Here is a 23,677-nt window from a genome sequence, read left to right as displayed (position 1 = left end):
TAAATGGTGTCCTGGCTGCAGGACAAGGCCGCTCGTTACTGCCAAGGTATTAGTTTCTGCTTTACTCTGCTTATTCTTGCCTTAGATACGCTCTTTATTACTACAAACTATGTGATATTTAACACTCTGAATTTTAATGATTCGGGAAGTCCGACTGCAAACAGTGAATTCTAAAATAAAATCCCCTCAGCAAAAAAAAAAAAACTGTTGGCCAAGAGGCTTCATGTTTAACATGCTGAAAGCTCAAGGGATGGTAGTATTCTAAATGTCATTCATGATATCAAATGAGGACATGTACAGTGTGACACTATTTGAACATGACAGTCATCATCACGCACTTTAAGCACAACACTTCCTACTTTTTAAAGGAAAGTTATGGTAGACGTTTAATATTTGAACGTCAGAATGTGTTCCGGCTGTGAGAGAGTCATCATACAAAGTCAATTGTCAAGGGCTTCAGTCTCAGGAAATGCTCTTTCAAGGGATTCAAAGATACTAAGCTTCATGGGTAGCATGTTTGACACACAAGTCACTATCAAGCTGTTTTATCATCTGTCCACTGCTTGTATGGGTCCACTTCAACCCGGGCCTGGCTTGACTCAGCTCTGCATTTGTCCTCCTGTTAGCAGTTGTCATCCTCCAGGATGTCTGGGTGTTCCTCCCAGAACTGGTCCCCTATAATGTCACAGTGGTAGGCCTGCACCCTCCTCCTGCTGCGAGTCACGGGCACGTCCTTCTCCTCTTCATTTGGCAGCTTCATGCGTTTAGTGACAGTTTCTTCTCGCTGCACGCAAAGAGTGAGGAATAAAATTTGTATAAGTTAAGGTAAGCTAACGGCCTCCTAGATGTAGTTTCATATTAAACAGGCAGCTATGAGAGTGGTAGCAATCTTTTTATACAACTACAGAAAAAGCCATCTTTTACACTTAAGCGCAATTTAACACACATCTTGCATTTCTGACTTTCTGGTTTGTTAATGTATTTTTCTTGTGAACAACTAACCCACAATACAATGTCACATGCAGGCAATGTATATGCAGCACTGTTGCAATAGAGTCCTGTAAAATTTACAATAATGCAGACCACTTTTTGGAGCATGCCACAATTTCTAAACCTGCCAGGCAGATTATTATTTTTTTATTCTTTCATTTGACTATGGTATAATGATCTACTAATAAAAACTTGGGACATTGCTTAAGATATGTATTCCTATATAGTGAACAATTTGTCACCTTTATTTTTTGTCAAGCTACATTGTTGGCATTTGGTAACGCAGGACGAGCAGGGACGTGTTGAAAAGTCTATCTTTGAAGCAACATATCTGAAATGTATACATCAGCTGCAGAATGGCAACCATTTTAATGCAACAAAGAGTTGAATGGACAAAAAGGTTGTCAATGCAGCGATGTTGGAGTTTTGAAAGTGTTAACGCAAGCAATGACAATGAAATAGCTTTGATCCAAAAAACAGACAATTCTACTTTTAGTAGATGAACAAGCAGAGAAGAAATTTCAGCTTCCCAGAATATCAACAGGAAATTTCTGTTTTGCAGTCGAAACCACAAACTGCAAACAAGTGCACAAAGCTTTCCAGACTCAACATTTTCTGCAAATGAAAATGTCAAACAGCGTAGGAGTTATCCAAGCGAGTTTTTTCTGTAATAACTGTGCAGACTCAAACCCCTTTTAGCAGCTTACTTTTTCCCAGATGAGAGTGGTGCCTTTCTTGTGGAGGGCAGATTCATTGTTGTAGTTGATATCAAACTCAGAGAACAGGATCTCATTTTTGTCTGCAGCTAATGTTCCCTAGAAGGAGACATTACACAGTTAGACAAATGCATGCATAATAACATGTGTGCATACATGAAGTAAATCAGCTCATAGGAGATGCTTCACTGGGTGTAGAGACCCCACTGGTTCTTCTATTGTTTTATTGTTTGAATTAGGAAATAAATTGATGCTATTATATTTGATTTGGGCATTTTTTCCTGCAAAGAAATGTTTATATAGTGATTAAGGACCTAGGAAGCACAAAGGTTTGATGGGCTGTGAATGACTCATGTTGCTGAAACATCCAGCCAGAATAAACGTTTCATCAACTCGTCAGCTTTCCTCACATCATCAGAGTTCACTTCACAGGCCACTGGATTGACTTCCAGAGAACAGCTGTGTCAGTCAGCGGCAGCTGCCACAAACAGAAACAGACCTGATGTTCTATAGAAAGATGTTACCGCTTCTGTTGAATTAGATGTTATTATTACCCTGTGCATCATTGTAGGTATTGCATTTTGATCATCACATCCAAAACTGAGAGGGGACAACAAACTCATTTGTGGTGTTAAAAACCACATACGGTATGTGTTCATGTCTAATGGAAATAAACCAGAAGTAAATAATGTGATGACCATGTGAATGCACACAAAAGACGGGCCAACGAAACCCACTCACAACTATACATGCAACTGCAACCTCAAGAAAATCTTGGTAACAACAAAAAGTTAAATCAAACTTTACAGAAGTACTTTTAATCACAAAAAGAAAATAATATGATACAGAGGCAGTTGAAATTTAAGATACACAAGTTGGAACAAAAGCTGCGATAAACTATAATATTCACAAACTGATTATGTTTTAGGTTAATTGACTCATCATTTAAGATGACAAACAGTCAAAACTAATGATAATCGGCCATCGAACCTTATCAGATCCCAAAGTCAGCACTCAAATTTAAGGATGTCCTGTTGGGCCAAAGTTTTCAAATTGTTTTGTTTTGCCAACAGTTAAAACACACAATAGTATCCATCCATCCATCCATCCATCCATCCATCCATCCATCCATCCATCGTCAACCGTTTATCCTGCGTACAGGGTCGCGGGGGGCTGGAGCCAATCCCAGCTGGCATCAGGCGAAAACACACAATAGTATTCAATTTATAATGACATGAAACGGAGAAAAGCTTGCAAATATTTAAAAATGCAAATGTTTCGTCTATTTATGCAATACGATTGTTAATATTGTCATTTATTTATTTCTTGTCAAGTGACTGACTGACTGACTAATCAGCTAATTCCTTCACCAGGAATAATCAGTATGAGAGAACTGTTAGTGTCCATCACAAGGCAGTGGTAAGGCATCACTCTTTGATGTGATTTACAAGTAAAAACACGCAGTACACAGAGTAGTATTTGTGCACCTTTGGAGAAGTTGTATCTTATCTGTAACAACATTGAAACATTAAATAAAATATAGCTATGTTCTATGCTTTATGTTGGGAAATGTTCTGGAGATCAGGCTGATTGCACAAACCAGTCATAATAATTTAAAAATTCAACAATTAAGTAAATTTATTGGTTTTATTTATTATACAGAATTGAACTTGGTAACTGGAATCAGATGTACCTGTGCTTTGGATAAAGCTCTCTGGACTAAATGTCAGATGATCATGAATAAAGTGTTATGTCTGAATAAATGTATACATGTTTTATAACATCTAAATATGCAGGTGTTTACTCCTTATTGAACTGTTTATTAACTTTTAAAGATGGTATTGTTTGTCTCTTATTCTATTATTTATGGAAATTCAAAAAGAATAACAGCAAACATTTTAAGTAACTTAAGATTGCGTTTCGCTCTCACCTTTAAGCGATCCTCTGCTTGGGCTGTGGTGAGTCCTCCATTCTGTACTAATGTCCAAAATACTGTGTTGTACAAATTATTAATGTGACCTGAGAGACACAAAAACACATGTACAGTCGGACATCTTTAACTCTCTTCAGCTTAATGAACAACAATGAATCTAGAAGTCTAATGTGTGAATTATTAAGCAGCTAAGAGCACAGTATGTTCTTACAATCTGCTTGCCTCCAGCTGAGGTAGTCTCTGAGGTTGCGGTTGCTCGGATACAGGACCACACGTCCATCAAAACCTGGGGGGTACAAGAGGGGCTGTTCCCCGAAAAACTCCTTCCAGTAAAACACATATGAGGAGGAGAACTGGGAGGCCACATGGGTCATGAGCTTACTGCCAGACGAGAAAGAGGGGGAAATAATATCAGACAAAAGAACATGCACGTGTGAGAAGGACATTGGTTTGTAGTGTGGCAAAACCTAAGTACCTGGCTCTCCTCTTAAACAAGGTGGAGGTCCTCTTGAAAACAAAGCTGAACTCATCACTTTGACCATAAGCGATGACAATATCCTCGAGTTCTGCCATGACAGAGCGTGCACTCTGGGTCATCAGGCCCAACGCCCTGTTATCATTGGGCTTTGTAAACTTGTGCTGCTCTGCAAACCTGAAACAAAATCAGTGCAGACACTCAAAACAACAGCATGTCTTCAGAGATGACAGGTGTGTAGCATGGGAAGGAAACTCACTTGTGGAAGTTGCGCCCATCCAGTCTCACAACAATGTAGCAGTTTCTTAGACATGTGTCATCTGTTTCAAAGTTGCGGACGTACTCAAACTTGCTCTTTGCCATGTTGCTGGAACTGGTAAAAAGACGGACCAAGGATTTGACTACGCAAGACCTGACACGTCCACCAAATCTGCAGGCTTTTCCAATCAGCATGAGGGAGCTATAGTAAGACAACACATTCCCAAGAAGAATGGAGTGGTAATATTTTCATGCAGGAGCGCAGCAATAAAATAAAAACACACAAAACAAAATGACTTACACTTGGATGTCATATGTGGTGTCCCCTGCACCTAACGTGGCAGTAATCCGTGAGTTAGCTAGCCCAGTTGGAAGCGCTAATATCTAGCTATTTCGTTAGCTACACAAATATCAATGTATTTAGTACGGTTGGTAAGCTGTACGAGCGCTGTTATCAATTGACATTTACATTTATTCTAAGACAGTTTTCAGGTCACGCACACGCTGGTTTGTATACAGTCCGTCAACGAATTCTGTCGTAGTAGTACCGCAGACACTACGGACACTGGTTCCGGAGCACAAGCCTGCATTTAGCAAACAATGCATTAAAAACAAATAGTTACTTGTTCTCAGTTTCTTGTTAGCCCTCTTGAAAAAACACATTCATATATTAATTTCTTCTTGTATTACTGCATGTGATTATCTATTAAGGCAAACATATTTACATAGAAAAAAACCGACATGCTCTGTGTTTTAACGCCATCTTGTGTTAAGAGAGGGGTACTGCGACCAAAGATCGTGTGTGAGGATGATCTTACGGAATTTATAGTCCAGTTGCAGGCTAGGCTATTTCCTGAGGGCGTTCGTTGTTCTTTTAGTGTGTATACACAAGTGAGCGTTACTATAAAATTATTATGGGAAATAACAAATAACGGGATAAAAAACCCGACGTTTCCAGGATTTAAAGGCGCCACTTGACTTGACTGACATGACATACTCTATGTAGTCTATGACGTTTAAAGTCTCTTGAATTAGGCGCAGAGTGAAAGCTCAGCGTCATCCGACGACAACTACTTTCCCAGGATTCCTTGCTGCACTGTGTGCTCCTCTGCGGTTGTTTCAAACATGGAGGAGAGGGAAAGAACTAATGTTAAACCAGACCTTAAAGAAACGACAGCTGCAACCTGCTCGAGTGCGACAACAGTACCGGAGCATGAACCGGAGACAGAGCGTGAAGCTGGGGACTCTGACGCGGCTAAAATAGATGTCTGCTCGGAAAGCTTCGACCCGCTCTTGGCCTTGTACTCGCCGACTGTACCGCTTCCTTTCCCAAATATCAAGTGCTTCAACAATGTGTCAGAGTACGAGAGCTTTCTGAAGGGCGGCCGGGGAAGAGCCAAGCCGGAGAATGTGGAGAAAAAGCGGCAGAAGGCGATGAAAGGGGTGGCGGACCCGGAGCGCATAGAAAGGCTGAAGAAGCTCATGGTGAACAACCCGGTGCCAACGGAGGAGGAGGGGGAGAGCAGCCGCACCCCGCAGAGAAAGAGGCAGAAGCCACAGAAAAATGTCTTGTCAAGGATGCCCTGTAGGTTCAATAACCACTAACTACAGCATCAGTACATGTGTTTTGTTAGGAGTTCATTAGAGGGACCATTCAGTGGAATATTTTTGAATGTTTGGGATTAGTTTGATAACATGCTCTCACTTGGAGCCTGCAACTACTGCACAGAAGTTGTATAGTGCCTCTCACATAATAATAAGTCAGAATATTTTTCATTTCAGATCCTTTCTCAAACCTGAAAGTAACTTGAGCTAAGCTACCTGTGGTTTTTAAGGGATAAAATAATTATTACAATGCTTTTAAAGATGGTTGGTAAACTTGTCAATACATTTTTAGGAGTAAATGCTTATAGATATGGGATAATCATGTAAAATCCCATTACCATTACCCAGAGCTCAGCCAACGGTCCAAAACTTAAAGATATTCACTTTACAATGGTATAAAAATGGTAAATTCTGAATATTAGGGACTAGTTTGGTCTTGCCACAGCAAGCCTCCAGCAGTGTCAATGCTCTGTTGCCTTTCTCGGGATCTCTACTGGATGAATGTACGGTGTTCATGTTAAGTGTTTTTAAAGGTGGCGGTTGAAAGCATTGTCTAACATGTGGGTCCAGGATTTCCCCATGGGGATTCAACTGGGTTCAAATGTGGTGTTTGAGAAGGCCAAAGCGAAAGATTAACATTGTTTTTATTCTCATCAACCCATTCAGTCCCCTGTTTGGAAGCATGTGCATCCCTACACACTTTGATTTATCACATTTGTACATCATCCCATTGAGAAGTTAATTTAATTTAATCTAAAATCTAGTAGTAACTAGGGGTGGGAATCACCAGAGGCCCCACGATACGATATTATCACGATACTTATGTCACGATACGATATTATTGCGATTTTAAACATATAGCAATTTATTGCAATATTTTATCTTTTTCCCAACTTCAAATTGTGTCCCCAAAGTAAAATTCTTTTTCTAGTGGACTGAAAAAGCAATTTTATTAGTGCCAAAAAACAAACTTCTCATGTACAATTTATATAATAAAAGATCGATACTTGACATTCGTGTTACGATAGGAGATTGCCTTGCAAAATATCGCGATACTATGCTGTATCGATTTCCCCCCCCACACACACCTAGTAGTAACGTGTTTAGCCATTTTTTTGGTAGAAATCTTTTTGTGCTTCAGCTGAATTCCTTCTATAATTAATAGGCTGTAGAAAGTTGTATAACCTATATGTCATGTGTTTTCAGTATGTAAAGGCAGTCCACTGGGGGAGCTGTACCGATGTGTTGAGGAGAGGATAAGGGTCAAAGTTCACATCAGGACCTTTAAGGGACTGAGGGGAGTGTGCTCCGGCTTTGTGGTTGCCTTTGACAAGTTTTGGAACATGGTGAGCTCTCCCACTCATGTTTTCACACTGAATCACTTGTAAACTGCCATATTCTGAATCTGAAATAATCCACAATCTACTTGTGACCTTGAATTTGATGCCTTTATTTTGGCCTTTCACCATTTGTTTTTATTCCTCTTTGTCAGGCAATGGTTGACGTAGATGAGACATACAGGGAGCCTCTGCTTGGAGAAGCATTCTACCATGAGAAGGCCCTCACTATTTCACGGGTAGGTGCTAGGTTTCATTGACTGAAACATATATTTCCTACTGAGTTAAAGTTACAATCTGTAAGATTTCAGTCCTAGATATAGAAGTCCATCTAAAATAATTGCAATCTGATCTGACTTCATGCTACTTCATTTTCTGCAAAACAGCAGGATGCAGTAAACTTTACCTTGCTGAGGAGTTGGAGGCGTACAGCCTGTCCAATATTTAAAACTGATCTACTGTCAAAGATTACTATCGTCTTGTTTTGTAGATGCAGCGTTGAAAACAATTGCTGTCAGCGCCATCCTAACGTATATTGTTTTTCCTATGACTGCTTCACAATAAAAGCTGCCCTGTGTGTTTTTGCCAGTTAAATACTTTCAATATGAATTAGCTGTATAAATGTTGTTTGCATTAGTAGTATCTTAATAAAGAACTTCCGATTAGGCAACCCACTCTACCTCTAAGCCACAGCCACTGCATTTGCACTCATGTGAAGGTAATTTGGATCACGTGTGGGAATGGTGGACCCGCCAATAACAATGATTACTATATAGATAGGTTATTACAGAATGTAAATTTGTTGAATGGCTGTTGCTGAAAAATGCCTAACGGCGATGAATAGTATGGCAATAAATGGTATCTGATGGGGTTTGATTTCATATTAACATGACTGGAATCTGTGTGCAGCTCTTCGAGAAGCTGAAGCTCCAGGAGAGCTCAGCGGGTGACGAGCCAGCAAAGCGCGAAGCCGGAGAAACAGCCAGCAAACAGCAGCCTGCAAACCCAAAAGACCCGTCTGCTCACCATACTTGCAAGGGAGGGCACAGCAGGACAAAGTCCAAGCTGTCAGACACGGTTAAAACAAAACACGATAAACACACAGTCTCGCTGAAGGCCCCGGGTCCAGAGGGCTGTCAGAAGAAAGACTCCCAGATGTATGGCAAGGTCCATACACGCCACATCAACCAGCTTTTCATCCGGGGTGAGAACGTCATCCTGGTGAACCCACAGCCACTCTGATTTTTGTTTTCTGGTCGATTAAAAGAAAGGTGTGCTATGACCACAATCAGTTACATTTAAGTATAGTTTTACGCTTAACATCTGATAGGTGTGAAATACTGTAGATGAACTGCCAGACAGACATGATTTAATTAGATTCAGAAGAATCAAACAAGGACTATTGTTATATCATATTGATATGGAGGTCTTTCTCTGCCCACCAGAGAAATGATTTTAATTTTGAGGAATAAAAGCTTCTCAGTTCTAATTATAGTAATTTCTTGTCTTGTTCTCTTTTGTCTGACAGCCGCTAAAGGAAACGCAGGTCGACACAGCATTAGTAACTGTTTTTGTTATTGTTATTACCCAGGAGGTGGCAGCATAAACACATTAGTGCCGTCTGTGAGGCCATTGTCATCAAGAGCTTGTCCCTTTATGTTGCCTTTCCCCGTTAGTTTGAACAGGAATGACAGCGCAGTCTCAGCGGACTTCATAAATGCATTATGAATAATTGAGTTTGTGAAGCTAGAGATTGCAGATGGCACTCAAAAGCTGTCATTTGTCTTGACGTCTCAGATTGCTTTTACTCTTTAATGGCCACATTACCCATAAAAGCACAATTTACTGCATCTCATGGAAGTTGTAAAGATGCTTTTTTTTTTTCTTGTTTTAAATGGCAGGGGTTACTTTTGGATGATGGTTGGCACAGAATGATTCTATGTTGCTATAATGTTTCTGCCTCTAAATCTTTGGATTTTACCTCCCCCCCCCAATTTGACTGCAGAGAGTTTAATCGACCCTCTTTCTATATATTTTTATGCCATAAATAGGACAGATTCTAGCAGCTGTAGTTCATCCATATACTATGTTTCACATAATGTATCAGAATATTATTAGTGTAGCCCATTTAACAGTGGTGCTCTCCAGAGAGTGAAAATGGGGTCAATTGTTTAATGCAAACTGTGTTTTAGTGGCGTTTGTCACACCAGTGTGTTCCAACAAACCTTCACACAATATTAAAAGGGCACAGTGGTGAAGAGATGGGCCACAATTAGACGACACAAGTGTATTAAAGCAGAGTAATCAGGCCGTCTTTCTCATTAGGACAAACTGTACATTTCATCAGTTGAATAACTATCGAAGCATGAAGGACACAAAGTAAATAGTTCTTTAAATACAACACTAGTAGCTTTTTTAAATTATTCATAGAATGCTACACGAAAGCTTAAAATAACGAAGGATTGAGATTTCTGAACATCTGTTGGGTTTGACCTCTGCAGCTGTCACAGTAAGAATCAGATATTGTCTTATTCCAGTAAAAACATGTTTGCTGTTACGCTTTCTGATCTAGTATGTTATGTAGACTGTGATGCAGTCAGCAGTGGTGACCTATGAATCTGGTGCTCACACTCATTTATCAGCTGATTTGCATGCATTAAGGGTTTACACCACCTACATGTCTTCTCTCGGCTTCCTGCCTTATTAATGTAATTTGTAAATGTGCATATTTACTGAAGGCCGTCCTTTATTACCTCAAACAATGAAATTAAACTCGCATCAACTGAATGTAATTTCAAAGTCAAGCGCAGTGGCTTCACTTTTGCTGCTTGAAGCTCTTTTGAATGAGGCTAATGACACAGCACACCAAATAACACACACCATTAGCAAATTTCAATCAACTGTTTAATGTTGTAGATAGATTCTTGATGTGTAAATCAAATCAAAATGGGAAGAATGCAAAATTTCATTTTCTCAAAGGATTTTCTTTTTTTAACATTTGCATAAGCTAGTGTTTCAGTAACGATCCCGTTTCAGAGAAGATCAAAACAATTTAAAGTAGAAAAAAAATGAATAAAACAACCTCTACTGATATTTAAAAAAAAAAAAAAAAAACAACAACAGCAAACAGATTTTGGTCATTTTAATGCTTCAGACTCCGATGCAAGGCTACTATGTGTTAGTGTGCTCAGCCTCTTGAGCCCTTGGGAGACCAGGAAAGCACAAGTGCAATCCTCTTGTGACCACAGAATCCGCCGCCCTCTCCTCTAGTCGGTGAATTATTTATCCAATCGTTGACAAACCAAAGAAAAAAGGCAGGCGGCCAAGATTGACTTATCAGTCACTCATTACAAGGGTCAGGAGGCAACCATCGGCAGGCACTTGAAACACTGAAGAGCAATGTTTTGTACGTCTAACAGGTCAATCAGCCGGTGTACTTCTGAATGGGCTTGTTCGTTATGCGCATATCCCACAACATGTTCATCCAACCACCTTAACATACTGGGCGTCCACAAACTGCGTCCTCTCACACAGTCCTGGTAAGTTGCAAAAGACACAGACATGGACTGATGACCATTATGAGAGCAACATTGTTTCCAAGATTTGCTGTTTTTAATGTGTAACATTAATAAAAAAATACAAGGCGAGAAGGCAGTATTTACTGTGACGCACCGCTGAAAATTTCACAGACAGACGCATAACGCAACCTATTAACAGTCTGTACCAACACTTGAGGTGCTGAATTAAGTTGAGCTCGATATATTTTCATCCAAGGTGTTTTTTCTGAGCTCTGGAGTTATCACTGCCCTGAACAGAGTGAAAATGATAAAATGGGACAAACAGAACAGAGTGATTGCATCTGATACCTGCACAGTCAGTACACTTGAGGCATAAGTAAAAAAAAAACACAAAACAGGTATGTCCTTCACCTTCTGCACAGTCACATTGTCTCCTTCAAGAGGTTAACTGAAGAGAAAAGGCAAAGGTCTGTCAGGCACTCTGCTGTAATAAAAGAACCCACAACCCCTGTATGAGGCTTCTTCTACCTACTGATTATCTCATTTGGATGCAAACTGATTATAATCTTCATAAGTAAAATATATATATATATATATATAGCAATAGGAAAGACCACAAATGAGGGTCTGGTGAAGGAGAAACTCCTCAAATTAATCAATAACCTTCACACCAAACACTCATTTATTCCTTTGTAGCTTTAACAGGCCACATTTGGAGTGTGTGGACACTTGTGTACAAAGAGAAGGTGTCAATGTGCTTCGTTATAGGTCTTAATTCATATCAGATTTGGTTCTGTAAGATACAACTCTTCACACTGTCACTTCCTCTCATATAGGGCAACTTCATAACTTATTTTCCTTTAAAGGGCTCCGGATTGCTATTTACAGGCCAAAGGAAGAGCAAAGGAGGGGGAAAAAAAAGAAAAAGAGGTAACTTGTCATTCTTAAATGTACATTAGAAAGTTAAAATGGCTGATCATGTTATTTAAATGCTACATTCAGCAAAATTACTGAGAATGCATCTCAAAACAATTATGTAGCTACAGATATATCTTTTTTGCTAATCTGGTGATTTCACTTGACTGAGGTTATAAAGCACCCCCCCCCCCCCTGGACATTCTCTTGGTGGCTTCCCCTCTTCTCATGGTTTCACAAGTAACCGACACGGCCATCGCCCGAGGCCACACAGATCATTGGTTCAAACAACACAAACACACATTCATTTAGATCCATATCACGACACAGCATTACTTAAAAAAAAAAAAGATTAGGAGATTGCAGGGTGTTGATATTGTGATAGATGACATTATTCAAGTACTCTTTGTTTGCAGCTCATAACAATCCTTCACCAATGGACGGAGGGAGGGAGAGAGAGAGACAGAGAGAGAAAGACTGACACCACCAGATAATCTTTGCTCTCCAGCTCCATCACTTTCCAAAGTTGCCGAAGTCAGCAAAGGCATCGTGTTTGGGCTGTTGGACCATTGCAGGGTTCATCCCCATCCCCATTCCCATTCCACCGGGCATCCCCATGGTCATACCTCCCTGTGGCATCCCCATGGTCATACCTCCCTGTGGCATCCCCATGGTCATACCTCCCTGTGGCATCCCCATGGTCATGCCCATCCCCATCATGCCCTGGTTGGGGGCCATCCCCATGCCCATCCCCATTCCCATGCCAGCACCAGGATGCATCATAGGATTTACAGGCGGCCTGGCTGGTGTAGGTCCAAGGCTCATACTGGAAAATCCCTGGGAGAGCATGTTGGCAGGTACCTGGTTGCCTGGAAATGACAGAACAAACTCAATGAATCAAAGTGCCAATTTTTTAATCGTGTTCGAGTGGCGGTGTGCTTTGAAGGAGAGGCTGGCTAAATTCATGCCAGATCTACCATTCCTCTCACCGTGTTGGAGCGTGTTGAGGCTGGGCTGGCTAGGCTTGGGTGGCTGGATGCCTGGGCCCAGGAAGTCCAGGCTGATGTTAACCGAGTGGTCTGACCAGGTGGAAGGGAGGGACGCTTTGGCTCCGGCATCTTGAGAGGCCACTCCCTGCTGCACAGGCTGGAGTGGCATGACAGACTGAAGACCCCCCATGTTCTGGAGGGGCGAGCAAAGACGACATACAATGTTAGAGAAAGCGCTAATTCATGCTAGAAGTCACAGAGATTTCATTGATACTTAAGCTCCAACACTGAAATCATGTATTTCAGTAAAAAGAAATAAAATAAAAATACAGTCCCTTGTCATAGTTCATTTTTTAACCTTTTGCCTGACCCACTTAACCTTGATACTGTACTGAGGAATCTGCTACCGTCTCTTTCTGAAATCATAACATACCATCTAAAGTAACCAGAGTAGAAGTGAGTGGTGGGTGGCTTCTCAGTGAAACAGGAAGATTTTTTTTAAGTAGGTCAACAAGCTTTTAACATGGAAAAACAGTCGACATCCACAGGCTTTTGTTGGGTTTTTAATGTTTTTGTAACTCAGAACGGATTCTTCTCATTCTGTGTGTCAGTAACAGGAGGAGTGGGTGGTTAGTGGGCTGTCTCTGAGGGGGGATGAGCATCTGGTGAGGTTCCATGTTAACCCTCTACCATCATGCTTCTCCTCCATCTTTAAATCACACGAGGTATGTCTTTATCGCGCAGGCATACTAACCGATAAACAAGCTTGTAACCATAGGGTTTCTATATGTACTAATTTATTTTATCTAGTACTTTTTCCACTGTTGGAGGTGAAAAGCCCATTTAGAACAAATCCAGTGCACTGGAAGGAGAGCATTTTGCACACACACACACTGAAATTAAACATCTCTAGCAGTGTGTCATTTTTCAAGTTTTGCAGTGGCTGATTCCAAACTCCGAACATATATTCAATACCTCTTTGTATAAATGCATGGGTTTTTAGCTGTTGATGATATTTTATATAATTTTTCAAATATTGTCTTACATATATGCTAAATAAAAACAAAAACAAACTAAAATGTATCAGTCTAGCTCTGTATCCACAACCTCTGAAATCATAAAGTGTATCATTATTTCCCTGAGGATATTTTGCTTCCACATATTAAAGCCTACTTTACGAACCTTGTAATGATATGTATATCAATAAATTATTTACAAAGGATGTGTGTGTGTGATGCGTGTGTGTATGAGTGCAATCATGCACACCTGTGACCTAGACTGGGGCAGGACTGTGGTGCTCATGCTCTGTGTGCTGCTCATGCTGAAGTTGAGGCTCTGGGACGAGGTGAGGGACTGAGTTGGCCCCATCAAGTCAAACAGGTCTGCTGAGGCAGGACCAGAGCCTGAAGCCGAGATTGGGGCGGGGGCCGGGGCAGCGGCAGGACCTGCTGCCATGGCTCCAAAAAGGTCACTTCCGCTGTTGTCAACAGTCTGAGCAGATGCTGGCATCTGACCTCCAGGGAAGGCATTCCACTCTCCAAAGTCTCCATTGCTGCTGGAGGCTGGCACTGCTGCACCAAGAAAAAAAACAAGACAGTTGAATTTTTATCTTTGCCACCCAAACAGTGATGTTTGTATTGTGAGCTGTGTAAATAATTGCAAGGTGTTGCAAAAAGCTAACTTGAACCTGTCATAGCAATTAGGAATTAACAGTTGAGTCTTCAGTGAGGTCTAGCTTTATCCAGGGCATTCTCAGTGACCGCTGGTGCCACATTTAAATTTTTTATTGAACTGGCCGAGCTTGTTGTCTCTATCCCTCCTCTCAGTCTCTCTCAGCTTCCTCCACCCCCATCAACTTCTTCCTCTGTCCCTGTCTCCTTGTCATCCATAACAGGAGTTGATGTGTGTCTGTTCTTGTTATGCAGAGCAGGTAGCAGGCTCCATATGGCCAGGGTCTTTCTCCCAGCATCCCTCTGAATATTCTAGCAGCATGGCTGCAACAGCACAGCACACACATGCACACGCACAAAGAAAAAAAAGTCTTGAAACCAACCAGGTCCTTTGGAGAGGCCGACGGAGGCAGCAGGCGAGGAAAAGTCAGCAAATCCACCAATCAGGTCTGCAGTGAGAAACCGACAAAGACATCAATTTCAAACAAGAGAGCTCCAGGTGTCATTCTACCATAGTTAGCATTCCTTCAGTGTCAGAAGTGTAGGAGAGAGGGGTGGGGTGGGGGCAGTGAATAGGTGGACAAGACCAAACATCTGTTCAGCATTCACACCCTCTCCATTCACAAGGGACTGCTCCAAAAACATCTGGTGCACTTAGTTCCTATACATCAACTCCCTCCCCCTGCTGTCCCCAAAATCTGAAGCTAGCATCAGCAGCTGGGCACTGTTACTACAGGGTCTAGTCCTGCAGTCACTGTGGAGTTTCTTTCTTGTACAATGTTACATCGCCGGACAAAAAGGTTATTTTTGGATTTACTGCTGTAGCTTGTTGGCTAAGAATATACAACATGTAAATAAAACTTATTTGGGGCTATTGAAAGGCACATGTTTCCTTTTGCACAGAGGCTAGCTGTTTCTATGATGAAACCACAGAAATCTAATTGATACCATTATTCTCAGCTAACTCCTGGTAAGACAGCAAACAAGCACATTTCACCAAATGTCAGGGCATTACTTGAGGTTAGTGACATTATACCTGTGGCGGCAGGCTGGCTCGGTGTTGTGTCCACCATTAGTAGGTCAGCTAGGCCAGTACTAGAGGGCTGAGGGGCTGCTGGCTGAGGCTGGAATAAAGAACATATACAAAAAGATCAGGGCGCAGCGCATATATAACTATACGCATATCAATAAAGTCTTTCTTGCATGCTCATGTGAGCTCTTGTTACCGGTTTGTTGGAGGTGCTTGGGCTTTTGTCTCCTGTAAAGTTGGCTGCGGCCCCCAAGTCTACTTTCCTGGACGGGACCCCTCCTCTCTTCCGTGTTGCTGTAGTCTCTGTTGCTTGGACTATGTGTACACTCTTGGTGGTGACAGTCTCCTCTTCATCTTTGAAGTCTTTTCCTGACTGGCCATTGTAAGACGAGCGACCCCGGTCCTCCTCGTTGTCACTATGGAGACAATAACGGCTCGGGTAAGATAACTGTGTCCTTGCAAAACTGGTCAAGATTTTCTTTGCACACACTATATCCATGAAGGGACAAAAAGAACCAAGAACATGTTCAGGATAAAATCTTGTTGTTACCTACTGTAGGCACCCAAATAAATCTGTTCTTAATAATAATATAATTAAAATGTTTGAGATGTAGATTTAAAAAGCATTCCGTTTTTCTTATGTGATCATAATAAATCTTAAAGGCCCATTTACTGCTGTATTTACAAGCAGTGCTGATATACGAACCTTTAACACCATCAGAACTGAACCACCAACTGAAAACTGAGTGATACCAAGTTTCATTTTTCTATGTTGACTTTTGGTGGTGGGGGTTTCACTTTTGTTCATATTTATAACATGATTTGTGCCTTTCAATATGGCGCCATACATCATAATAATAATATTATATTATATATATATATATATATATATATGATAGGATGACTTGACTCTCCAACCTAAATCGATCTGGCGAGTCGTCTCTATCCTTCTTCCTAAATCTGCTTATGGTGTCGTCAATAGTGCTGCCGATTTTGTCGCTGATCTCCCCCAACTTCTCGCTGAAGGGGAACTGTCCTTTATTCTTCTCCCAGTCGTCGTCCCACTTTCCCCGGCTATCGCTGGAGTCGTACCTGTCCCCCGCTGGAGGAAAATAAAATAATAAAATAGAATAAAAGAGAAGGCGGAAAAATAATCAATTACATTTAAACCCCACATTTTTGGCTAACTATAATAAGTCTGTTTATATCACTTCCTTTAAAATGAGAACTTACAGTAATTTCGGTATCCCATACTGTCAGAGGATACCCCAATATATTTGTCTTTGTTCTTCTTTGCCTTTTTCCGTTCTTCCCTAAGCCTGTCATCATCCTGGACAAACTCCACCAACTCCTTCACCTTCTGACGCACATTTACACCTTGGTCCTTCCCATTCTCATCTAGAGACAGAGACACAGAAACACAAAGATTAACATCATTAATGAACTGGCAACTTTTTTGGTTAACTTTACAATGTATTGAAACCACACAGTAGGGCTGCCCCCTAACAGACCACCAGGTTTCTGTTGGCCAATTAGTTACAGAAAAAACAAAAAAACCCCTTAAACTCCATTCGGGAGCTGCGTCTTGTTGTTATGGCTGGGATGAAAGTATCAGAGGGACGATTGCAAGACAGACCTTTTCAGAAGTCAGGAACATGACGTCGAGTTCAGCTTAATTTATAAATCCATGTGAGCATGGCATCCTGCTTCAGTTGTAGCTGTAGACAGTTTTTACCAGTTTCTTCATAACTTTGGGAGGATGACTATGTATATGACTTTCCTCTGGACCATCTCTGCCAACCCAAAATCAGACCGATACGATCAGTTTTGCCCGAGTTACAGTAGAAAAACGGAATTTTTACGAGGTAAGTATCTGTTTTGTAAGGTAATGTTCATTTGTTGAAGATTGTAAATGTATATCATCTATTAACCTATCTGTGGCCAGAGGATCCACAAAGGTTTAATTTATCTATGATGTTAGCCAGGGTAAAGTTGACGGAGACAGGGGAGGGCCAATGATATACTGTGTTGAAATGGTCGTTAACAGGCAGCTTGTGCGGTTGTAAAATTTTATTATGGTTTTGTATTTCTCTGTAATGTAGTACAGCGTTAACAAAGTTACTTATAACATTCTGACTCAGCCCTGGAACCCAAAGCGTTTTCTGATGTCTCAAAAATAAATATTTAAATAATTAAATTAATAATAAACATGCCAATGACTAGTCGACTAATGGCTTAACTAACAGTTACTAGTCCTCAACGAAAATCATTGGTCAGTGGCAGCCCTTCTACACACACAGCCAATAAATAAGAACATCTCCATACAGGGAAAGTTGAATGGTGGTGTTTTGTAAACTGCACACATAGTTGGGAAGAGTGAAAGCAGCTTTTGGGCAGTGTGTGTGTGTGTGGTTTAAGGGTTTGTGGACTAAGCAGTGCTTAGGGCCTCCCTCCATTCATTACAGCTCACACTGAAGCTATTGTTAATAAACACCAAACACTACAGTGCTGAGGTGTAGGGATCGCCTCACCTAATCAAAGCAATATTTGAAAAAGGAATGTATTTTGTTGTTTAGCACGTTTGTTTAGGTACTCCTCCAACATGCAAAGAAAAAGGAGAGAAACAATACAGAAGGACATGACCAGAGTGATACCTTACCTACAAAGTGGTAGCTTTCTAATGATCTCAGGTCATACAAATGTTCTCTGGTGCTGGTAACAACCCTCTCTGATCCATTCCTGATTAGATGGGCAAGCAGTAGCAGGGACTGAGAAACAGACACACAACAGTAGTTAGAGCAAAAAGTGGTAAAGGTTTTATTCTTGAATCCTGTTGGAGTCAACATGACTTGTTTTTCTCTTGCATGGCCTTGTAACTGTATCAGTTATGGGTAAAATTTTATTCATCAGAACATTTCTCCCTCAATTCAGAGCATGTTAACAATGCAAGGCATCTAACGGTTTCTATTCAAGGCCAACAGTTTTTGTTTTGTGAGTTATAAAAAAAATATGAATTAAAACACCCCTTTTCACCTGATGCTCTTTTTTTTAAATTGAAGTTTACAGTTGATACCAGATTCCTGCCTGTAATAAATTTTGAAGCTGATGTTAACAGATTCCTATTTTAAAAAGGGTTTCAGCTTGAGTCAGGTTAAAACCAAAGCCAAACTGGTTTGAATTAGGTCTTGTCTTAAATTTTGGGTCAAAACAAAACCGCACTTAGTGCCTGGGCCTTCAAGCCTTGTGTCATCAAGCATGTGTGTTTGTGGAATGTTGCAACAGTACTGTCGCAGACCTTGTAGACTCTCCTCCAGTTCTTCTTGTTATCCCTCAGCATGCGGGCCCACAGCATGTTCATCACCTCTGGGAACTGCTCATACATGAAGGTGGCTCTGATTACAGAAACATTCAGAGAAGAAAGAGCCTTTATTATTTATTTGCAATGCATGATAGCTAACAACTGGACTGTTTAAGACATCTACAGCCTTTGACCAAAAACTCCCTTGTACTGCAGAGCCTCAGGAACTAAATGAGTCTACCTGAACTACAAGTTCCTTTAGCACATTTGTGTTGGTGTTTACACTGCATCCCGAGGATTAGGCAAATCAGACAAATAAGTGACATCCATTAAATGTGTCACTTTACACACAACAAGGCAACAACTCAGTGAATTTAGAGGTGGTTCAGGGTCAGTGTGGTTTGCAATTTCCTGCTGTGCAGCGTTAATATATCTGAATTAATGTAGAAATTAATGTAGGTGGAAAAAACACCTAAATATCAGGTATATTTCTAAACAAGCAAGGATATTCTCAGGGTTTGTCTGGTTCCTTTTCTGCTTTAATATGTAACCACAATGAAACTATTACAAAGTTACATATGGCTGGCAGAAAAAGACTACCTTGGAAAGAGGTACTTGTGTGGGCAGAACCAAAACTTAAAATAATAATTCCTATGGTCAAAATGGAGTTGAATTTCCTGAGTTCCGAAAAACTTTCCTTGATTTTATTTACAAATAACCTTGGTGTTTTGCAGCGCTATATGTTGAACAACCCAGCGTGTTGATGTTACCTAGAGATTTCACTCATCAGCTGTCCTGATGGTCCCCAGGGATCATCATTGGTGGCCTCTCTGACTTTAGACTCCACCTCTGAATAGTTCATCACCACGTTGGTTCTATACAGTGGGATAAAAAACAAACATTATTTCATTAATCATGCCTATGTAAAGTAATCTACATGGCATTTCAATAAACGTGGCCTCCATTTAGACCAACAACGTGGGCAGTGACGGATAAAAGATATTCTCATTACAGCCATGCCCATACACTCCTTTTTATAGGCTAAAATGAATGTTTGTGTGCGTGCTTTGTAACCACTGTTCAAATCCACAAACAAGGGCCTAAACAAGCAAATGCAAATCTGCGTTCAATATAAACACAGAAATGGGACCTAAAATGGAAGTGAGTGAAACAGGGCTGTGCTCACTGTGTTGTGAGCTCTTGGTTTCTTAGTATGTCAATAACAAACTAGAAAAGAAAAAGGCAATCGTAAGAAACCAACACTAGAAATGGTGGCACTCTCGGGTAAACAGAAAGTTTGTTTTCTAAATCATTGGGCTCAAATATTTTATGAAGGTATACAAAAACCAGCAGAATGAACAGTTCGTATGTACCATGTACTCGATGAGGTTAGCAGGTTTGGCAGGCTGTGAACATATTCAGAATCATGGTGATTACACAACAAACTAAGCCAAACCAAGTACTATCCCACATCTGTTCAATCAGGCCCCAGAAGTGTACTGCAACTTCTGTTAGTAGTCTAAAATATGTCCTCATATTCAGTGTCACAACCAGCACTTATTAAAAGACAGAAACTCAAGCTAATGTGCTGTCTGTACAGGAGGTGTGTCATGAAAGGCATTAAGAAGAACAAAGGATTATCCAAGCAGAGAACATTCTAGAAACATAAATGGTGTGTGGGGTAATTTCCATTGCACTACTGTCTATTTACATCGACTATTTTATTTGGTCTGGCTAGGATTCCTTTGAAAGAAGAGATTTTTAATCTCAACTGCACTATTTCTGATTTGTGAAAAGAGATTTGATAAATATATTATCTGATGTCTATCCAGCTGAACTGGAGAAACTGGTTATCCAGCCAATTTGTACAATGCTTGCTGCATGGGTAGCAGTGTATCGCCTTCCAATGCATTGCCCTAAGATATGTGTAGCATATAGCCACGCCTACATTAGCTATTCCATTGAATAAGAATGGTTTCTTACAGGACTGCAGAAGTATAATCTATAACAAACAGGCATCCAATTCCAGATAATTAAGTGAGCCATGTCACAGCTTTAGCCAAAAGTATGGCGAGGCAAAACATTTGACCACAGTAACTTTATGTGCTGGCTGGGAGATCCTACACGAACATCAAGCCTTACGCTCTATCAAACTCAATTCTTATGATATTCTTCATTTTACATTCGGTTCAGTTCAGGACGAGACTTAACTTGTGTTTAGGAAAGCGGCTATCATGTTTTTCTGCAGGTTTGAGGACTTTCTAATTATTCTGTGTGTGCTGTGTTATTAACTGCATGTTTCCCAAGATGTTTTACAGACATTGCACAAATCTTCATGTTTACATGGGTGACATGCAAAACACAAGATGCAACATCTTATCTCCTCACAGCGGTGGCCCCGTCATAGTTATCAACCACATAAAACGGAAGTTGTGATACTCTCTCACAGTGCCACATTATCACACAGATTTCCGTTAGACTGCTGTATCTGTCAAAAAATATTCCCTTGCAGTGTCTCACAAACCTGGCTATATATTATTCATGTTGGTTTCACTCATCACAAAACCTTTTTTAAACAGGATAAAACCTTTGTTTGTTTGTCCTGACTCAGCAAAAACCTCACCTTAAAATCATAACAGGAATGTTGCATCATGTCACAGTGTTAGCATAAATGCCTCACAGCTTGGTGACACTTTATGAAACCATTTTTTCATTTGTGTTAATACAAACAGTGACTATTTCTGAAACTCTCAAAACTCAAGCTACATCACTTTGAATTTCAAAGAGACCAGGAGGAAAACATGGATACTCTCTAACATTTAATCTTTGAAACCTGCACCTTTCTTTCCTTCTTTCTCTCCCTAGTCCCCCTCCCCCTTTTGTCTCGCTCCCATGAAAGTAACCCATGTTCCAGGAGGCCACACTCCTGGGAGACAGGTGCATTCAACAGGAATGCATTCTTGGATGGACTTAAGAACATGCTATTGTCTGGGTCTGCAAAATTAGCCATTGAACCTTTGAAGGGAGGAAGAATTGTGCAATAGCCTCCCACAGCCCCACAGTACAGGACAGCGTGCTTATGTTTAGTCAGCAGCTAAAAGTAAACCAGTCCAAAGCATAACAAAAGACACATAATCCCTTTTACAATTGCCCAACTATCTCTATCTTAAATCCAATTAAAACTTGGTGGAAAGGTAAACAGCAACTGATGTGTGTGGTTTAACTTAAATAATCAAATTGTTGCTCTTAGGCCAACAGCTGGACAACAAACAAGTTGCAAAACACTGCAGGATCACTGGTCACTGATTAATACGTGCTTTGTTGTGGCACTGTTATTTATCTCGTTGTTCTTTGGTGTTACCTATGATAAAAAAAGCAGCCTTACCATGTACAGTCATTTAATAAACCTTTTCTGTAAGATTGCTAAATATTGCAGATTGGAATAAAGTGTAACGTTACAGTTGCTGCAGCAGCGGCTTTTATAGCTTCCTGTTTTACGAGATATAACTTCACGTTAGACATTTTGACATCTTCAGGACTTAGTTCAAGTGGTCTGACTAACTTGTTTCACTTAACAAGCAAACTAGGGTGTAAGACAAACATTACAACATTGGTTGTGAAGTGATCCAACCATGTGGTGTAACTTAATTTACAGAATAGATACCTTACTAACGTTAACTGTACTGAATACAGTAATGTAACTCTAACGTTAACTTAGCTACAAGTGTCGTTAACAGTCATACCGGAGACTAAAGACGTTTTAAAAATGTTTCCAGACAGTGGCACACAAGCAACAGTAGGACGATATGTTCGTTAAAGTATAACGGGTTAACATTCCCCGCTGATAATTCAGCCCAGGAGCTGTCAAACTAGCATAGCTGGCTAGCCTGGTCGGCTATCTAACTACCAGCCAGCAGGCTAGATAATTAGCTAGCTTGTTAGCGAAGTGCGTTAGCTTGGACTGTCGGAAGTAATCACACAAACAAGCTTCGTGATCTCATAACAGTGCAAATGTTATCTTACACTAATCGAAAGAACTGGCAAGTTAACTGCGACAAAGAGGTACTCATACTTATAGTATGTTAATGGTATTTGTCCAAGTCGGCTACCTAAATCGCTACTAGCATAGAGGCTAGCTAACTTGTTAGAGTGATGTGACGTCAAAGTTTTGGGTACGTGTCTCTTTCAAACAGGTACACTTCAGGCACAAATAATGCGAAACATACGTAATATAGTTCGGAGATACTTACGCTTTGTCAACCAACTCCCTAACCTTCCACATGTTCATCATCTTGGCTCTGTGAAAAGGGGCTTTCTGCCTCGGCAAAACCCTTAACTCCAGACGAACAACGAAACCAAACCTTGAACTCTGGAAAGTAAACTCTTCTTCACCTCCCTTTCAAGACAGGCGGCGCAAACGTACCACCAGGCAGACAGGAAAGGTTACTACGGGAAATGCCCCTGTAACGTCATCAACATTGCCTAAAGCAGCTTCGGAGTTGTAGTTTTTAAAAAAGTGTTCATGCACCACCATTAATACTGTGAGTGCATTAGCCTTTTTAAATGGATAAAGAAAAAGCTGTCAACTTGGTAAACAAATACAACCCTAAACAATAGCCTTTAGAAATAGAAAAATACATTTTAATCATTAAAAAAGTGAAACATTATGAGAGTCCATGACTAAACATCCTATTATAATGGGCCCTGGTTGGAAAAAGTAGTTTAACAACATGTCTCTAGGTTATGAGGCAGTCAAAATGTGGCTTTGCATAGATCTTGACTAGACAGTATGGTATTGTGGTTTATGCATGTTGGTGATGCATGATGTTACCATTTATCAGTACAGGTTGACTGATATTCAACATTATCTTATTGCAGATATATTACATTTGAAATCTATTTAAATTTCTGTCAATAAGTCACAAGAAAATGCATGAAGAAAT

At 40.5% G+C, this 23,677-nt stretch overlaps 3 protein-coding genes across 8 annotated transcripts; 1 reads left to right on the top strand and 2 right to left on the bottom strand.

Moving 5' to 3' along the window:
* Positions 1–76: 76 nt before the first annotated feature.
* On the bottom strand, positions 77–5,160 carry thg1l (tRNA-histidine guanylyltransferase 1-like). 4 transcript variants are annotated; one of them, XM_046031281.1, is made up of 7 exons: positions 4,674–5,151; positions 4,374–4,487; positions 4,115–4,291; positions 3,851–4,020; positions 3,637–3,725; positions 1,698–1,805; positions 77–784 (listed from the first exon to the last, which is right to left on the bottom strand). In XM_046031281.1, the coding sequence occupies exons 2-7, from the start codon at positions 4,475–4,477 to the stop codon at positions 623–625; spliced, it is 810 nt and encodes a 269-aa protein (XP_045887237.1). In that variant the 5' UTR covers positions 4,478–4,487; positions 4,674–5,151; the 3' UTR covers positions 77–622. The 4 variants fall into 4 exon arrangements, with proteins under 4 accessions (XP_045887237.1, XP_045887236.1, XP_045887239.1 ...); XM_046031280.1 differs by having other exon boundaries at positions 4,374–4,574; positions 4,674–5,149; XM_046031282.1 differs by lacking the exons at positions 77–784; positions 1,698–1,805 and adding an exon at positions 2,830–2,895 and having other exon boundaries at positions 4,374–4,574; positions 4,674–5,160.
* Positions 5,161–5,420: 260 nt separating this feature from the next.
* On the top strand, positions 5,421–8,812 carry lsm11 (LSM11, U7 small nuclear RNA associated). Its single transcript, XM_046031279.1, has 4 exons — positions 5,421–5,957; positions 7,184–7,323; positions 7,470–7,553; positions 8,224–8,812. Exons 1-4 carry the CDS (start codon positions 5,498–5,500, stop codon positions 8,554–8,556), a joined length of 1,017 nt encoding a protein of 338 aa, XP_045887235.1. The 5' UTR covers positions 5,421–5,497; the 3' UTR covers positions 8,557–8,812.
* A 1,392-nt stretch (positions 8,813–10,204) lies between these two features.
* clint1a (clathrin interactor 1a) lies at positions 10,205–23,182 on the bottom strand. Of its 3 annotated transcripts, none has more exons than XM_046030131.1 (12): positions 22,985–23,182; positions 19,505–19,609; positions 18,732–18,828; positions 18,096–18,204; positions 16,670–16,834; positions 16,355–16,538; positions 15,633–15,852; positions 15,443–15,530; positions 14,790–14,855; positions 14,003–14,307; positions 12,737–12,929; positions 10,205–12,616 (listed from the first exon to the last, which is right to left on the bottom strand). In XM_046030131.1, the coding sequence occupies exons 1-12, from the start codon at positions 23,023–23,025 to the stop codon at positions 12,261–12,263; spliced, it is 1,929 nt and encodes a 642-aa protein (XP_045886087.1). In that variant the 5' UTR covers positions 23,026–23,182; the 3' UTR covers positions 10,205–12,260. The 3 variants fall into 3 exon arrangements, with proteins under 3 accessions (XP_045886087.1, XP_045886088.1, XP_045886086.1); XM_046030132.1 differs by lacking the exon at positions 22,985–23,182 and adding an exon at positions 22,807–22,848; XM_046030130.1 differs by lacking the exon at positions 22,985–23,182 and adding an exon at positions 22,758–22,776.
* Between the last annotated feature and the right edge of the window lie 495 nt (positions 23,183–23,677).

The sequence above is a fragment of the Micropterus dolomieu genome, linkage group LG19 (assembly GCF_021292245.1).
Source record: "Micropterus dolomieu isolate WLL.071019.BEF.003 ecotype Adirondacks linkage group LG19, ASM2129224v1, whole genome shotgun sequence".
Taxonomy (NCBI): Eukaryota; Metazoa; Chordata; class Actinopteri; order Centrarchiformes; family Centrarchidae; genus Micropterus; species Micropterus dolomieu.
Note: the sequence above shows the minus strand (reverse complement) of the source record. Positions and strands in the feature narration are given on the sequence as shown.

Excerpts from the sequence above, each read along its gene's own strand:
- thg1l (XM_046031280.1), bottom strand. The coding sequence starts at position 4,567 with ATGCTGATTGGAAAAGCCTGCAGATTTGGTGGACGTGTCAGGTCTTGC. Across the intron at positions 4,292-4,373 it reads GATGGGCGCAACTTCCACAA|GTTTGCAGAGCAGCACAAGT; the intron begins GTGAGTTTCCTT and ends ATTTTGTTTCAG. Across the intron at positions 785-1,697 it reads CCACTCTCATCTGGGAAAAA|CGAGAAGAAACTGTCACTAA; the intron begins GTAAGCTGCTAA and ends CTTTGCGTGCAG.
- lsm11 (XM_046031279.1), top strand. The coding sequence starts at position 5,498 with ATGGAGGAGAGGGAAAGAACTAATGTTAAACCAGACCTTAAAGAAACG. Across the intron at positions 5,958-7,183 it reads TGTCTTGTCAAGGATGCCCT|TATGTAAAGGCAGTCCACTG; the intron begins GTAGGTTCAATA and ends ATGTGTTTTCAG. Across the intron at positions 7,554-8,223 it reads AGGCCCTCACTATTTCACGG|CTCTTCGAGAAGCTGAAGCT; the intron begins GTAGGTGCTAGG and ends ATCTGTGTGCAG.
- clint1a (XM_046030131.1), bottom strand. The coding sequence starts at position 23,025 with ATGATGAACATGTGGAAGGTTAGGGAGTTGGTTGACAAAGC. Across the intron at positions 18,205-18,731 it reads ACTGGAGGAGAGTCTACAAG|TCCCTGCTACTGCTTGCCCA; the intron begins GTCTGCGACAGT and ends TCTGTTTCTCAG. Across the intron at positions 15,531-15,632 it reads CAAGCACCTCCAACAAACCG|CCTCAGCCAGCAGCCCCTCA; the intron begins GTAACAAGAGCT and ends TCTTTATTCCAG.